At 39.2% G+C, this 17,774-nt stretch overlaps 1 protein-coding gene across 2 annotated transcripts; it reads left to right on the plus strand.

Moving 5' to 3' along the window:
* Positions 1-4,554: 4,554 nt before the first annotated feature.
* On the plus strand, positions 4,555-16,791 carry KRT12 (keratin 12). Of its 2 annotated transcripts, XM_044004145.1 has the most exons (9): positions 4,555-4,729; positions 4,826-5,199; positions 7,553-7,635; positions 8,513-8,669; positions 10,565-10,726; positions 10,814-10,939; positions 11,643-11,863; positions 14,167-14,237; positions 16,694-16,791. In XM_044004145.1, the coding sequence occupies exons 1-9, from the start codon at positions 4,555-4,557 to the stop codon at positions 16,789-16,791; spliced, it is 1,467 nt and encodes a 488-aa protein (XP_043860080.1). The 2 variants fall into 2 exon arrangements, with proteins under 2 accessions (XP_043860080.1, XP_043860079.1); XM_044004144.1 differs by having other exon boundaries at positions 4,555-5,199.
* Positions 16,792-17,774: the final 983 nt, after the last annotated feature.

Genomic DNA, 17,774 nt, shown 5'->3' on the forward strand with positions numbered 1-17,774 from the left:
TCCAGAATGTCAGATCTATGTATAGGCTCTATATGGAAATGAAAGAAATTTTCTCCCCCACTTTAATTCTGAAAAATGTAATGTTAATGTAGATTCTAGTAGAGTTGGGAAAGAAGAATGAAAACCAAATAAATAATATAAGAAGTTGATTGCCTGAATACTCAGAGTCTTTAAAATTAGAATATATATGTGGCCATTTTGCCCTCACAATGACTAGCCAGTTTTTGTACCACCTAGAAAAACCCTGGGATCATAGAAAGAATGATAAATGTGTAGTTAGGTGACCTGGGTTCGAATCCTGACTTCTGAGCCACTCATTAGCTATTGACCTTTAGCAAATTGTTTCACCTCAGTGAAACTCTGTTCTCTCACCTTTCCAGTGTTTTATCAATATCGTATTAACAACTTTCTCTAATTAAGGTACCATTTGCTCTTAAATAAAACTTTTTTAGTCACCAAAGACTATGTAAGCTTTTGAAGGAAGCTATGGATTCTCACACTCAGTAAGCTTACTGCTTCCCTCTGTAAGTCCAACACAAGTCATCTTTCTTCCCCTTACAATTCCATCAGCCTATTGCAAAAAACATACAAGTCTGAAGTTGTCAAGTTGTCAGAAACAATTCTTTTCATTTCTCAAAGCGGCAAAAAAAGAAAGCTAATTGATTTCTATTATGCAAAAATACTAGTAAAGGAGGTTTCCACTTTATGGTTGTAATGAGTGAGTCTGTTCACTACACATAATTGGATTCAGAACAAATTTTCATCAAAAGTGTCTACGATGTCATCTTTATTAAAGTTAAATGAGTCTGAAAGGACATTTTTAAAACCACTAAGGATTAAGGAAAAGTAAGTTCTGTCAAGTCAAATAACTTCAGAAGCAGGACGCAAAATGTTAGGCAAAAATGTATTACATTTGTATGTATATGGGCATATATACATATATGCATCTTTCCTATGTCCATATACATGAACCTTATACACATATTTGCATAAAGCATATTGGGGCTAAAGTCTTCTATTTTCCATCAAAAAATACTTATGTAGTTTATATATACACTGAAATATTTAATACTCAAATTTAACTATTATCTGAGTGATGTGGGCATTTCTTCCAATGACACACATTCAAATGTATCTGTGCCTGACCATTCTGTGAACCTTGTGCCCTTCCCCCCATTAGTTTTCCACAAGGGGGCCATTCAATATGTTAATGAGGTATAATACATGATAGAATGATGGGGGCAAAATTGATGATGGGAAAGAATATTTCCATTGGGGAAAATCAAGGAAAATGTCACATAGTATATAAGCTTCGAAGGAAGAGAAGGACTTTGACAGACCAGGAAAAGAAAGAGGTAGATTCCAGGAGCGGGAGATGGCTTAACTCCATCTTGTTTTCTTGCCATGACTACTGGGGGTAGGGAAGAAAGGAGAAAAGTTGGCCCAACTTAGTTGTCAAACTAAATAAACAGAGAGAGAAATAAAGTCATTCTTGACCAGGAGGAAAACCTGAACACAGAAAAAGAAAAACTAGATAACCAAGATGGCCTGCAGGACATAGAAAGCCCAGTACAGTCAATTTACTTGCATCCTATGATATATCAGACTAGGATTCCTCTGGGCAAGACTCGGGTCACCAGAAGGACCATGAGGCACAAAAGGCTAGAGGAATGGGCAGAGCAAAGCATTCAAGAATGAGACAGGAAATATCCAGAGGACCTTCTCTCTGCACCATGAAATAGAAGCAAATTACCCTGAGTTCCTGAATTCCCAACTAATGTGGCTGAGATCTCTTGGAGGCTATGACAGGAACAGAATTTGGGAGAGCAACTAGAGGGGCTAAACGTGAGAATTATATCTTTCTAATGACTCCTAGGTCATGGTAAGCCAGCATGTGGAAGAAACTGAGCATAGCCATGAAATCATTATTCTACTTGATTTGGTACAATAAATTGATATATTTATTTCATTGATTCTACGCCTATAAGTACAAACTGGATACAGCAAGTATGCTGGTCTATGTAGCCAACTCCACTGTGTTCTGCTCCTCACTCGGGGAAATACTGCCACTGTGGAAAGGAATGCCTCTGGTAAGATGGTATTTGAGAGATGTTTTGATTGGATGTTGTTGTTTGTACCTGTTCCTCTTCCTGACTGGATAAATCCACACAGAACTGACCACTTCCTTTAGACTTATGACCAAGTGTGACTGACACCCATAAATGTGAAGAATTAGAGTTCTACAGTTATATGGAAATTATGAAATTTGGTGGGTATCTCCAGATGGAGTACATAACCACTAGGGTGAGGGAGGGTTTTCCCAAAAGCTGAATCTTCTTATGAATAACAACACATGGTTAGTAGCAAGCAATGCACCCTGCTGGTTAAAAATGTATGGAGGCTACTCTTTGACCCAGCAATACCACTATTAGGTCTTTTCCCCAAAGAGACCATAAAAAATGGAAAAGGACCCACAGGTACAAAAATATTTATAGCTGCTCTTTTTGTGGTGGCAAGAAATTGGAAATTGAGTGGATGCCCATCAATTGGGGAATGGCTGAACAAATTGTGGTATATAAATGTAATAGAATACTATTGTGCTATAAAAAATTATGAGCAGGAAGATTTCAGAGAAACCTGGAAGAACTTACATGAACTGATGCTGAGTGAGATGAGTAGAACCAGGAGAACATTGTACACAGTATCAACAACACTGTGTGTTGATCAACTGTGATATACTTGACTCTTCTTAGCAATACAATGGTCCAAGATAGTTCCAAAGGACTCATGATGGAAAATGCTCTCCAAATCCAGAAGAAAGAACTATGGAATCTAGATGCAGACTAAACCATACTACTATTTTTGGTTTGTTTTCTTTTTTGAGTTTTTTCCTTTTTTCTCTGATTCTCCTTACTAATGACTAATGAAGAAATATGTTTAATGTTATTGTATATATATACATATACATATACATGTATATACACACACACAAATATATATATATATATATATATATAAAACTGATGATATATAACCTATATCAGATTGCTTGCTGTCTTGGGAAGGGGGTAAGGAGGGGAGGGAGGGAGAAAAATTTGAAACTAGAAATCTTATAAAAACAAATGTGGAAAATTGTCTCTCCATGTAACTGGAAAATAATAAAATACTTTTATAAAAAAAATATATGGAGGCAAGAAATGGCATACCAAGTGTAGGGATCAGCTAGCTGGTCTTCGCTCGATTGCAGAGTACAATGAGACTGTGGGAGCTATGGGAGTAAAAAGATGGGAAAAGATTTGAGAGATGTTATGGAAGTATAATCAACAGACTTAGAGACTGCCTGCATATAGGAATGAGAGGGAAGAGTCAAAGATGACTTTTGAAACTGATTAGAATGATGGTGTGTACCATTAACAGAATCTGGGGAGGTGAGGACGGGCCAGTTTTAGAAGGCAGAGTTCAGGTTTAGATCAGTTGTATACTTCTTGACAGCAAGGACAATGCTTTTGCCTTTTCTTTCATCCCCAGAGCCTAGCATGATGTCTGATACATACTAGATGCTTAATAAATGCTTGTTGTCTTGATTTGAAGCTGACTAATTGTTTCATCCTGACACAAACCCAGGTTACTTCAATAGCTCACTTCATTATCTTTCTGCATCATTTATTCATTCAAAAATGTTTATTAAATACCTACTTCCTATATGTAATAAGCTATACCAGTGTCTGGAACACAAAAGAAAGAAAATAGTCAATAATCAAATGTATGAGGCATTATACTAAATGCAGGGAATAAAAAGATGGCAAAAAAATAGACCTTGCCCTCAGGGATGTCACATTCTAATGGACAAGAAAACACAAAAATACTAAGGCACATACAAGATATACACTAAGTAGACAGGAGGTAATATAAAAAAGGAAAGAACTAGCAGTTGGAGAAGACTGGGAAGAGCCTACTGCAGAAGGGGGACTTTGAATTGAATATTGAAAGAAGCCAAGGGAAAATAAGAGGCAGATGTTAAGGATCACAGCATCTCAGGTACAGGGGACATTAATGCAAAGGCAAGGAGGTGGTAGATGGAATGTGATATGCAAAGAACAGCAAGGAGGCCTGGTTTATTGAATACTTAGAGAGGAGTAAAGTGTAAGAACATGAACATTAAGAAGGGACCAGGTTGTAAAGAACTTTAAATATAAGAAAGAAATAGGGCTTGGGTGATATTAGCAAAGCAACACATCGTGTTTGCCCTGGGTGAGGGAATTCCTTCTGACAAGCAAACTCTACCCCACCCAGATCTCTTCTTTGTCAAACATACCTAGTGGGCACCCTTATTTTTGCACCAATAAACAATTTCCACCTGCACATATGACAACTTAGTCAGGGGACACTGAGCTGACAAAAGAAAAATAAAGGTTGAATTTTCTTGCTGTGTGCTGGTTTGGACTTGACAGCTGTGACACCCACTTCCCTGGGTATAAAAGGCTGCTCATCTTGGCCTATTTTGTCCCTCTGCTTCTTCATTTTGCCAACTGAGCAATCTCTGTATTGATTACCATGTCCCTCTCTGTCTACAATTCTGGGGCCTCCCAGCAGGCTTCATCCCGCAGTGGGGTGGGGGGCCGCCGGCTCAGCCGGTTGTCCAGCACTGGTAGTGGAAGTGGCTTTGGGGGAAACATTTTTGTCTCTGGGGCAAGCTCTGGGGGTGGTTTCAGTGCTGCATCCATGTTGGGTTCTAGCTGTGGCTTTGGGAGCATCTCTAGAAGTGCCTTTGGAGGAGGACTGGCCAGTGCTTATGGAGGGGGGCTAGGGAATGGTTATGGAGGAGGACTGGGCAGTGGCTATGGAGGAGGGCTAGTGAGTTCTTATGGAGGAGGACTGGGAAGTGGCTATGGAGGAGGACTGGGAAGCGGCTATGGAGGAGGGCTGGGCAGTGCTTATGGAGGAGGACTGGGCAGTGGCTCAATAGGAATTCCCTGTAACAATGATGGAGTCCTTCTTTCTGGATCAGAAAAGGAAACCATGCAAAACCTCAATGACAGGTTGGCTTCCTACCTGGCTAAAGTCAGGGCATTAGAGGAAGCAAACACTGAACTGGAGAACAAAATTCGAGACTGGTATGAAACACGTGTGACTGGAGACCCTACATCAGGAAGTGATTATGAAAAATATTACCCATTAATCGAAGATCTTAGGAATAAGGTAAGAATATTTTTGCTATTGCAACATTTATAGTTGTAGTAGCCCATATAACTTTAATCTGACTCCTGACATTAGAAATTGAAGACTTTAATAATTCAACTTTCATTTTAATCTTTTGCTAAATTGTGCTACTGTTAAAAAGAATTCATTTGGTAGTACTTGTAGTGCTCTTCAAAATTGTAAAGACTGATAGTTCATTCTTCTTCTTGATGATGATGGTGGAGAGGATGATGATGAGCCGTGTTCAATTCTTCATGACCCTATCCCCAAATGGGGTCATGAACAGTCAGACACAACTGAAAATGACTGAACTACCAGAATAACAACGGGCAAAGATATTGGAGTGATTTATAATTTCCTTCTCCAACTTATTTTACAGATGAGGAAACTGAGGCAAACAGGATTAGGTGACTTTCTCAGGGTGATATAATTAGGAAATATCTAAGACTGACTCTTGATGAACCTATTTGGCATTTTCTTGGCAAAGATACTGGAGTGGTTTGTCATTTCCTTTTCCAGCTCATTTTATAGATGAGGAAACTGAAGCAAGCAGGGGTAAGTGACTTACCCAGGTCACATAGGCAGGAAGTGTCTGACCCTGGATTTTAATTCAGGAAGATGAGTCTTCCTGACTCCAGGCCTGGTACTCTATCCACTGGGCAACCTAGCTGTCCTTGTTAGTGTCTATTCAATTTAAGGAATAATTTATTGAACATTTACTATGTGCCATGGACTATGCTAGGCTTTAGGGTTACAAAAAACAAAAATTAAAACAGTGCCTGCCCTCAAGGAACTTACATTCTATTATATGTCTTTCTTAATGTGAAATATGTTTCTTCTGTGATGAAAGAACTCTGGACTTTGAGTTAAAGGAAATGGCTTTGAATTCCATCTCTTCATCTTACTCCCTGTGTGATTTGGGGCATGGCATTGAACCTTGATGGCTTTTCATTTCCTCCACAGTAATATGAGAGAATTGGACTATATGATTTCTAGCCTAATTGAGCAGCAGTCTGATGTAGTGAGGAAACCAGTGAATTGGTGGTTAAAAAAGAACCTAGGTTCTGATTCTGGCTTAACTACTTACTATTTCATTTAACTCTCTGGGCTTTGTTTTTCTCATCTGTCCCACAGTGGGGTGGGAGGTGGGGGCTAAAATAGCAAGGCTGGACCAGGTGATCCCTAATATCTCTTCCAGTTGTCAACCTATGATCTTATGTCCTTCCAGGCTAAAGTGAGATAATGGAAGTAAAGCACTTTGCAAACCTTAGGGCACTACATAAATGCCCGTTATCATCATAAGCATTAGCCTACAGACAACAGGGAGCAGCTAGGTGGGGCAGAGCACTAGGCCTGGAGTCAAGAAGACATGAGTTCAAATCCTGACTCAAACACTAGCCTGGACAAGGCACTTAACCCTGTTTACCTCAGTTTCCTCATCTGTAAAATGAGCAGGAGAAGGAAATAGCAAACCACTCTAGTATCTTTGCCAAGAAAACCCAAATGGGGTCACAAAGAGTCAAACACGACTGAAAAACAAGTGAACAACAACTGAACAGTAACCAGGCCTACACTCTGGTGATGATTTCATTTCTTGAGCCTTCAATTGCATTCCTGATGATCTCTAATGCTGTTTGTAGAACAATACAAGGGTGTGATGGTAAAAACTTAACAGCTGGGCTGGGGGTTCTGAGAAGTATGTATATGTGTTTTGGGTTTTGTGTTTTTAAGTTTAATCTGCATTAACACTCTTAAATCTAAACCAGTTGGGTCAAAGAAAAAGGTAAATGGATTCCCTTCAGGCCACACATTCCCTTAGAAAATGACAAATGAACATTATCTATGTTCATTTGTAATTTTTACTTATTTTGTTAAACATTTCTCGATTATATTTTATTCTGGTTCCAGCATAATGAAGGAGTTTTCTACTGACTTGCAGCCTGCAGCAGTAAGTCTAACACCTCTGGTTGAGACAATCAACAAAACAGAAAATTTAATAATGGTGCCAGTTTTTTGAACTGTCATCAGTATACCCCTGTTTTTATCTCCAGAGCCTGTGATCCTTAGGAAGGAAAGCAGAAAGAGGAAGGAGGAAAAGAAGGAAGGAAGGAAGGAGGGAGGGAGGGAAGGAGGGAAGGAGAAGGAAAGAAAAAAGGAAAGGAAGAAAGAAATAAGGGAGGGAAGGAGGGAGGTGTTTCTTAACATAGAATTTTAGTTTTTAAAAATAAGCAATTTGAAAGTCTGGTAGAATCTAAAATGATATCATTTATTACCATATCTCCTGACAGTTATAACAGAATGTCTGGGCACCCCTCTCACTGCTTTTAGAACTCCTTTTTCGGTACTTTTCCAGATTATTTCAGCCACAATCGAGAATGCTCGGCTCATTTTGCAGATTGACAATGCAAGATTAGCAGCTGATGATTTCAGGATGAAGTAAGTGCAAACCCGGCAAGTCTGACAAGAGTATTTCTCTTCTTTCTTTAGCCTTAAAAGGTTCCATAATTTTTTTTGTAGGGCAATGAGGGTTAAGTGACTTGCCCAGGGTCACACAGCTAGTAAGTGTCAAGTATCTGAGGTTGGATTTGAACTCAGGTCCTCCTGAATCCAGGGCCAGTGCTTTATCCACTGCACCACCTAAGTGCCCCCTCCATAATTCAATACAACAATGCATCTACTATTAAATTGGTATTAAGTGTTGGTATTTCCTCCCAATGCAGATGGCAGCTCATTCATGCCAGCCCATCCAGTGCCCATCTGCACCCTTCTAGAGTTCACTACAGTGGGTCTACCCAATGTGCAAAGGATCTTTCTTTCATTCCCTTTCTCCTTCCCTTGCTCTCTAACATTGTAGTCAAAAAACTATGGGGGCAAGAGAACCAGGAGAAGAGATTATTCCAGTAAACATCATATCATATTAAATAGGACTTTTTCCTCTGAAACTTGATTCAGACTTGTGGTTTTTTCAGCATAGGGAATTTTCAGTGCAGAAACTCCCTCTTCTGATTCTCATCAACAACCTACCAGTAATTTGGAGACAAAGTGTTTCTGGAGGGAACTTAAAACTTAAGTGACTTGCTTTAGGTCACATAGCTAGCAAGTAAATTGAGGCAAAGCCTAAACCTGGGCCTTCCCTTCTCCAAAGGCATCTCACTATCCCTTAGGCCATATACCTTCTCTATCCTGAGATTTGATTGCCATTCAAAAGCGCTCATGCTAATTAATACCTGAAACAAATCACTTCTTCAGGTGGGTTTTGTTTTTCAGTAGTTTATTTCTGATCCCCTGGAACATCCTGCCCTTTGCTTTTAAGGTATGAGAATGAGCAGGCCCTGCGCCAGAATGTCGAAGCTGACATCAATGGCCTGCGCAAAGTGTTGGATGAATTGACCCTCGCCAGGGCTGACCTGGAGATGCAGATTGAAAGCCTGATGGAAGAGCTGGCTTTTCTTAAGAAGAACCATGAAGAGGTGAGTGAACATCTGTCATTCCCATGTCCCTCCTCCTTCCCTCCTCCTCCAATCCACTCCAATTTACATTCTTGTTTAGGAAGAAGAATGAAGGAGGTTTCTTTTATTGACTTCTGGGAGGTTTGTTTGGCTGGGGGGAGAAAGGGAGTTTGCTTATGGAGAAAAATATAAAGACGGAAGAATGGAGTATCTGGCTATTGTTGATGCTTTTATCTGTGGCTTTTTCTCACTTTTCACTTTAATGATGGGGTAATAAAGGCAGTTTAGTGGCTCTGGTTTTGGGGTGTTTTTTGTTTTTGTTGTTTTTTGTTTTCGTTGGTTTTTTTTGAGGGGGCAATAAGGGTTAAGTGACTTGCCCAGGGTTACACATCCAGTAAGTGTCAAGTGTTTGAGGCTCCTTTCTGAATCCAGAGCTGGTGCTTTATCCACTGCACCACCTAGCTACCCCCTTGTCATTCTTTTCTAAAAAGAGAATGGACACCAATCTATAGAATTTTAGAGCTGAGTAGAGCCTTAGAAATAATATCATTCAACCCCTGAAAGAGGACGGCCTGCCAACAGAGAATGGTATGATAATTGTAATAATTGCTAGCATTTTATGGTAACTACTATGTGCCAGGCACTCTGCTAAATACTGTTTTACAGCTATGATCTCATTTGATCTTCAAAACAGCCATGGGAGGTAGGCACTATTATTATCCTCATTTTGCAGATGAGGAAACTGAGGCACAGAGGGATTTATTTTTTTAAGTGACTTGCTCAGGGTCATATCACTAGTAAGGGTCTGAGGCAGAATTTTAACCCAGGTCTTCCTGACTCCAAATTCAGTGATTTCTTCACTATTCCATGGTAATACATGTTATTCTGTGTAAATGATACGGTTTATAAAGCCCAGTGCTTAGCACAAAGTGAGTGCTTGATAAATGTTTTATTTAGGAGGAGAGGGAGGAAGGAAAGGGAACGAGAAAGGTACTGAATAGACAAAGAGTCCTCATGGGGCCTGGGAGTGAATACATTGAGTTGTGGAAAGAATCACATTAAATATGTATTGAGGGACAGCCAGGTGGCTCAGGGTGGCTCAGTGGATAAAGCACTGTCCCTGGATTCAGGAGGACCTGGGTTCAAATTTTACCTCAGACACTTGACACTTACTAGCTGTGTGACCCTGGGCAAGTCACTTAACCCTCACTGCCTGGCCAAAAAAAATATGGATTGAGATTTGGAAAGAAATATTAAACAAGTCTAATTAGTTGTTCTGATATTCAATATTAAGCTTTTAACCAAACATTTTAAAAATAAAAGTAAAAGAAAATACAAATCCCCATAAATGGGGTGTTACTTTAAAGAAAGCCAGATGGTTTAGTGGTAAGGTTTTTGTTTAAAGTTTCAAGGATTCCTGGGTTGAAATCCTAAAGAAATCCACCTTCACTTTAGGGAAGCAATGGAAAAAATGCTGGATTTGAAGTCAGAGGACCTAGGTTCAAATCTTGGCTTGACCTTATTACCCATGTGATCTTGAGCAAGTCATTGTCCTTCTCTGGTCTTAGCAGGTTTTTAGAAATAGCATTTTTTAATATCCTATGAATCTGAAAGTGCATTAGCTTAAAGCACAACCTAAATGGTGGTGATGATGGACGATGATAGGTTGAGTTACCCAGGAAAGTATTCCTGGGACATGGTCGGCCAAATTAATAAACATTTGTTGATGACTTAAACAGTGTCAGGCACTTATGTTAGGCTACGAATAAAAGAAAAGAAAAGAAAAGAAAAGGCAGTTCCTGCTCTTGAGGAACTCACAGTGCAGCGAAGGAAACAACAACTATGCACAAACAAGCTACAGACGCGATAAAGTGGAAAGAACCCACACGTGCATCATTCTTCCTTGCTATTCCCAGGAAATTCAAGCCATCCAAGCTGGGGGGCCCGGCGAAGTCAGTGTGGAGATGGATGCGGCTCCAGGAATCAACTTGACCAAACTCCTGAATGACATGAGAGGGCAGTACGAAGCCATCGCTGAGCAGAATCGCAAGGAAGCCGAAGCTTGGTTTGTTGAAAAAGTAAGTCGAGGCATCGTGCCACCTTGACAAATGAACTCCGATTTATTTTCCCATTAGGTTGGCCTGATACCTTCTCCTGTCTTTCAGAGCGGAGAACTCAAGAAGGAGATCAGCAGCAACACGGAACAGCTCCAAACAAGCAAGAGTGAGATAACGGACTTGAAGCGCACACTCCAGAGTTTAGAAATTGAGCTCCAATCTCAGCTTGCTATGGTACGGAAAAGCACTTGGTAATGGTGGATTTTTTGTTGGTTTTGTTGTTATTGTTGTTATTTTGCGGGGCAATGAGGGTTAAGTGACTTGCCCAGGGTCACATAGCTAGTAAGTGTCAAGTGTCTGAAGTCACATTTGAACTCAGGTCCTCCTGAATACAGGGCCAGTGCTTTATCCCCTGCGCTACCTAGCTGCCCCCGGGGAATGGTGTTTCTAACAAAGCGGGCAATGGGAGACAGAGGAAAGAGTACCAGTGGTAGAGCCAGAGGACCTAAGTTCAAATGTTACCAGCTATATGACCATAACCCAGTCACTTCAACTCTCGGCCTCAGTTTCCCAATCTGTAAGATGAAAGTGTTGAACGAAGTGAGCTTGGTTCTTTCCAGCTTTCAATTCACTGATTTCTATGGTTTTTGTTTTGTTTTGTTTTTTAGTGAGGCAATTGGGGTTAAGTGACTTGCCCAGGGTCACACAGCTAGTAAGTGTTAAGTGTCTGAGGTCAGATTTGAACTCAGGTACTCCTGACTCCAGGGCCGGAGCTCTATCCACTGGGCCATCTAGCTGCCCCTCTATGTACTATTCTAATTCAAAAGTGATAGCGAAACAGTTAGAACCTTTCAGAGAAACCAGTTCATCCTTCCACCCTAAAGCCTCTTTCCCCTTGCTCATCACTGAATAAGCCCCATTCTTCGTTGATATGCAGAGAAAGTCCTTTGAAGACACCTTAGCAGAAACAGAAAGTGGCTACTGCAACCAGCTCTCCCAGATACAGCTGCAGATTGGCGGTCTGGAGGCCCAGCTTTCCCAGGTGAGGAGCGACATGGAGCGTCAGAATGCGGAGTATCAACAGCTTCTAGATATCAAGACCCGGCTGGAGATGGAGATTGAGACCTACCGCCGTCTGCTGGAGGGAGAACTCGAAGGGTAAATATTTTTACTGTATTGGTTCACCGGTGAGGACGTTAAGCTTTCTGCTGAAATGTGCAAAAAAATCATAGTGTGACATTAAAGTACTGCTTATCTGTGCATGCTCTGTACAATCTGCATCAGTCAGTCAGTCAACAAACATTTATTAATGTATAACATTTATATAAGTCTTTACAGGTAGCAAACCACTTTACTATTATTAGCTCATCTGACCCTTGCAACAACCCTGGCACATAGGTGCTATCATTGTCTCCATTTTGTGCGTGTGGTCTTTTCCCTGTACCAGAGAAAATAATCTATTTAGGACTGGGGTTTAAAATTTTTATTATTTATTTCTTTTTAACATTCTTTTCTTTTTAAATTTTGAGTTTCAAATTCTTCCCCTCCCACCTCTTCTTCACCCTCTAAGAAGGCAAACACAATTATATCAATTATAGATGTGAAATCATGGAAAACATATTTCCATATTAGCCATAATCACAAAAAAAGCAAAAAATAAAATAAAGCAAGAAAATTATACTTAAACTTGCAGTCAGAGTTCATCATTTCTCACTCTGGAGGTGGATAGCACTTTTTCATCATGAGTCCTTTGGAATTGTCTTGGATCATTTTATTGATCAGAGTAGGCAAGTCTATAATTGACCATCATTACAGCATTCCTGTTACAATGCATAATGATCTCTTGGTTCTTCTTATTTCGGTTTGCATTGGTTCGTAGAGGTCTTACCATGTTGTGGGTTTTTTGTTTGTTTGTTTGTTTTTTCTGAAACCATCCTCTCATCATTTTTTTTCCTTTTCTTTTCCTTTCTTTCTTTCTTTCTTTTTTTTTTTTGGTGAGACAATTGGGGTTAAGTGACTTGCCCAGGGTCACACAGCTAGTAAATGTTAAGTGTCTGAGGCCAGATTTGAACTCAGGTCCTCCTGAATCCAGGATCAGTGCTTTATCCACTGCACCACCTAGCTGCCCCCCTCATCATTTCTTATACTCTATCCTAATAATATGCCACAATTTGTTTAGCCATTCCCCAACTGATGAGCATCCCCTCAATTTCCAATTCTTTGCCACCACAAAAGAGCCGCTATAAATATTTTGTACCTATAGGTGTTTTTTCCTTTTTTTGTGCTCTCTTTGGGATACAGACCTAGTAAAAGGATTATTGAGTCAAAGGGTAGACACAATTTTATAGCCCTTTGTGCCTGGTTCCAAATTGTTCTCCAGAATGGTTGGATCAGTTCACAAATCCACCAACAGGTTATTAGTGGATATATTTTCCCTCATCCCCTACAGCATGTCATCTATGACAGGTGTGAGGTGGTACCTCAGAGTTGTTTTAATTTGAATTGATGTCCTCAATAGTGATTTGGAACATTTTTATATCATTATAGATAGCTTAAATTTCTTCTTCCAAAAATAAACTATTCATATGCTTTAATCATTTATTAATTGGGGAATGACTTGTATTCTATAAATTTGACTCAGTTCTCTGTACATGAAAAATAAGGCCTTTGTCAAAGAAACTTGCTATAAAAATGTTCGTTCCCCCCCCCCCCACCGTGGTTTCCTGCTTTCTTTCTCATCTTGGCTGCATTGGTTTTGTTTGTGCAATTTTTTTTTAATTTAATGTCACAATTATTCATTTTATATCCCATGACCCTCTCTATCTCTTGCTATCTCCAGTTGTCCTGATATATATATATATATATATATATATATATATATATATATATATATATATATATATATATATATATATATATATAAAACTACTGGATCCAGATGGCTCAGGAGGAGAGAATGAGGCTGATGACTTTACACAGCCCCTCCTCACTTAAATCTAATTCACTGCAAGTACAATATCACCTCCTGATGTCATGGCTCTCTTTAAAAATGAAGGACAAACCAAAAGTTGTTCTGTTTATTCCTGGGGAAGACTTCAGTACTGGGCAATGCTGTAAACTGTCTGAGGTACTGGGTACAGAAAACATCAAAGGGTCTTGACATTGCTGAACTATATCACAAAATCAGCAACAGTTTTGTCTTTCCTTAATAACCACAGTACAAATTGCTTTATATATTTCATTTGATTGTGACAGCAACTGGATAAAGAAGGCATTACAGATATGATACATATCCGTTTTATGGAAGTGAAACTTGATACTCAGAGAGGTTCAATAATTGGGCCATAGTCACAGGGCTAGTAGGTGTCAGAGGCATGAATAAAACCCAGTTCTCTCCAGGTCTGTGACAGCTGCTCCTAACATACATGAAGTTACAATTATTGCTTCTCTTTTCTATGCAGGAATGGTCTTATTGAAAGTTTAATGGTGCCAGAATCCAATTCTCAAGCACAGTCAATTGATTCTTCCAAAGGTGGGTAAATTCCCTGAGATACTACTTTAGTCTCAGAATATCAAATACCAAGCTGCAAAAACCCATTTGGTATCACAAGGTCATGGTTACATTTTTTCTTAATACAGAACCAAGGAATAACATATGTTCTTATGTAGTAAATAAATTAGTTTATAATATATGATGGTCTTTGGCCTGGCAAAAATCCTACTCCCTTAATAGGCATTCTGAACATTACAACTAAGACCTATTTTTGAATTAACAGATATTTTTTTCATTGGTATAGAAGGTACCCTTGATGAGAAGGGAATGAATTTCTGGCCATCCCCTATTCCTGGAAAACACCTTTTCCTCATCTCTTCCTCTCAGAATCTTTGTTTTTCTTAGAGGTTCTGTTCAGGGGCAGGTTCTGTTCTTGGCTCTGTTCTTAGAGGTTCTGTTCTTGGTAAAAAAACCTTCCCTCACAGGGGCAGCTAGGTGGCGCAGTGGATAAAGCACCGGCCCTAAATTCAGGAGGACCTGAGTCCAAATCCAGCCTCAGACACTTGACATTTACTAGCTGTGTGACCCTGGGCAAGTCACTTAACCCTTATTGCCCCACAAAAACAAACAAACAAACAAAAATCTTCCCTCACAGAATTGGGAGGTTATCTCCAACCCGCACTTCAGCACACCCAAGAAGTAACCATCCAAGCTTTCCCAAAAGGCCTCCAGTGAGAGGGGATCCACCATTTCTCAAAGCAGCCCATTTCACTTTTGCTAAGCTCTAAGTGTTGGGAAGCTTTGCTGGGCATCAAGCTTAAACTTGCCTCTTTGTAACTTCCACTGTTTGTTCCTAATTCTGCCCTCTGGGAACCAACAGAACAAGTTCAATCTTTCTTTTACTTGACAGCCTACCGAGTCCTTGAAAATAGCGAACATCTTCCTTGTACCCCACCCCTTCCCAGCCACTTCCTCTTCTGAAGGCTAAGCAACCTAGTTTCTTCAACCTCTCCATGTATGGCATGGGCTTTATCCCTTTATATCTAGTTTGCCCTCGTGCGGACATATGCGAGTTTATCAATGTTCTTTCTAAATTATGGTGCCTAGAAATGAGTAGAGTGGTCTGGATCAGGGCTTCTTAAGCTGAGATTCACACCAGGAATCTGGGGACAGATTTCAGGGAGCCTGTGAATTTGGAATTTTTAATCTTTTGATAACTGCATTTCAATAGAATTGGTTTCCTTTGTAATCCTACCTATTTTATTTTATGCATTTAAAAATAGTATTCTGGGAAGGGATCGATAAGTTTCACTAGACTGCCACAGGAAGTCCACGAAACACACAAAAGTTAGATAGATGTTGTAGATAGATGTGGTCAGACCAGAGCAGAATACAACATAGGTATTATGCCTCCAAATTAGCTTTTTTTAGCTAACATATCATAACACTGATTCATTTTAAGCTTACAGTCCACTAAAACCCCCAGATATTTTTCAGATTAACTGTTGTCTAGCCATGTCTCCCCAGTCTTGTATATGTCAATTTCCTGAACCAAATGTAAGACTTCATATTTATCCCAATTATATTTCATTTTATTAGGGCAGTTAGGTGGCACAGTGGATAGAGCACTGGCCCTGAAGTTGGGAGGACCTGAATTCAAATCTCACCTCAGACACTTACCATCTGTGTGAACCTGAGCAAGTCACTTAATCCCAATTGCCTTAAATATCAGGGCCATCTCCAGTCATCCTGATGTATATATTACCTCTGGATCGAGATGGTTCTTGAGTAGAGAGTGAGGTTGGTGACCTTACACAGCCCTACCTCACTTAAATCCAATTCAATGCAAGTCATGACATCACCCCCCCACCCCACCATGTTATAATACTCTTTGAGAATGAAGAACAAACAACAAGGGTTTTTTTTAGGTCCTGACTTTGCCATCCAGTGTGTTAGCTATCCATCCTAAGTTAATGGGACCTACACTTTTGGGATCTATACTTTTGTCTAAATCATTATTAAAAATGTTAAGTTGCACAGGGCCCCCAAAGACTTCCTCCTAATTTGACACAGAACCACTTCTATTTATTGAGCATAGCCATACAATGAGTCCATAAGAGTACTGTCACCTAGCCCACATCTCTTCATCTTTTCTCTATATCCCCAACCATTATTTCTTTCTCCCTACTCAATTTATCAGTTTTGTCTTTGTACCCATTGCCTGATATATAGTGGGTGCTTAATAAAAGTTTGTTGAATTCAATTTATTATTGAAATACATCTAAGTATTCATGGGTTTTTACATACTTTGGCATAAAGTCCTAATTTAAAATAGCCTATAAAAGTAATCTAACCATAGTTTACATTTTAAAGATTGTCCTAGCTAATAACTTATTTTAGAGACCTAACTTGAAAAAGAAACTTTCATATATTAGTTTCATACTTTAAAATAACCAGTCTATTTAAAAAAAAAATTTCTACCACTTTGCGTTTAGATCCAACCAGAACAAGGAAAATCAAGACAATTGTGCAGGAGGTAGTGGATGGGAAAGTCGTTAACTCTGAGGTTCGGGAAATTGAAGAAGACATCTAAGACACCAGAAGTTAGCTCCATACGATTGGCTCCTGAATCAGAAAAGAGAAGTTCACAAAAAGAAATATTGCCATTCTAAGGCTCTTGGTTTTTATTAGCTAACTCATTCTCTGTTTCTTTCAGTCTCTTCTAATACTACTTTAAAGGAAATGAGTTCTATTCTCCTTTGGTTCTCTCTTTAGTCTTTTGTGGCAAGGAATATACTAATGGAAGCCAATGTGACCTTTTAACAAATGGATTTTGCTTTTCAGTCTTCCATACTCAGAGAAGCCCTTTAATGCACATATTTCTGGTAGCTGGGAGACTTAGAAATGGAATTAATGTTAAAGAGAAGAAAAAGAAACAGGTGAAGAAAAAATAGACAAGTTTACTTAATTAATGCTATTATCTCTTAAGCTATGAAAATGAAACATTTGCAACTTCTTTAGAAAAAATCATATAAGTTTATAAACTGATTTTTAAGTAATACTAATTTTCATTTTTGATTATTGGGTGCATTATTTCTTTAATTTTGAGATATGATTGCAAATGTGATAGTATATTAGCGAGTTTCATATATTCAGCTCCATTTATCATTAAAAGGGACAATAAAAATTTAAAACCTTAAGGAGTCTATGATAAGACTGGGGATTAAGAAGAATGAATATTTGGGGGGTTTCTTTTGAGTCTATTTTTTAAATGAGTTTCACAGAATCATAAAATGTTTAGAATTGGAAAGTGCCCAGAAGTTATCCATACCAGAATAAGAATCTTCTCTCAGTATAGCTGAGAAGAATCATTTGACAATAATTTAGATTCCAAGATTAACTTGAAGACCTTCTGTGAGAAAGAAACTACTAGTTCTTGATCCAGTTAGTCAGCAAGCATTTATTCAGCATCTGCTATGTGTGAGGCACTGTGCAAAGCACCAGAGATACAAAAGAAGACAAAGGGACTCACAGCCCAATACAAGAGACAATAAGGAAACAACTATGTACTGAGAA

The sequence above is a fragment of the Dromiciops gliroides genome, chromosome 4 (genome assembly GCF_019393635.1).
Source record: "Dromiciops gliroides isolate mDroGli1 chromosome 4, mDroGli1.pri, whole genome shotgun sequence".
Lineage (NCBI taxonomy): Eukaryota > Metazoa > Chordata > Mammalia > Microbiotheria > Microbiotheriidae > Dromiciops > Dromiciops gliroides.

Coding starts and splice junctions, on each gene's coding strand:
- KRT12 (XM_044004144.1), top strand. CDS start 4,555: ATGTCCCTCTCTGTCTACAATTCTGGGGCCTCCCAGCAGGCTTCATCC. Junction 5,200..7,552: donor TCGAAGATCTTAGGAATAAG/GTAAGAATATTT, acceptor GTACTTTTCCAG/ATTATTTCAGCCACAATCGA. Junction 7,636..8,512: donor GCTGATGATTTCAGGATGAA/GTAAGTGCAAAC, acceptor TTTGCTTTTAAG/GTATGAGAATGAGCAGGCCC.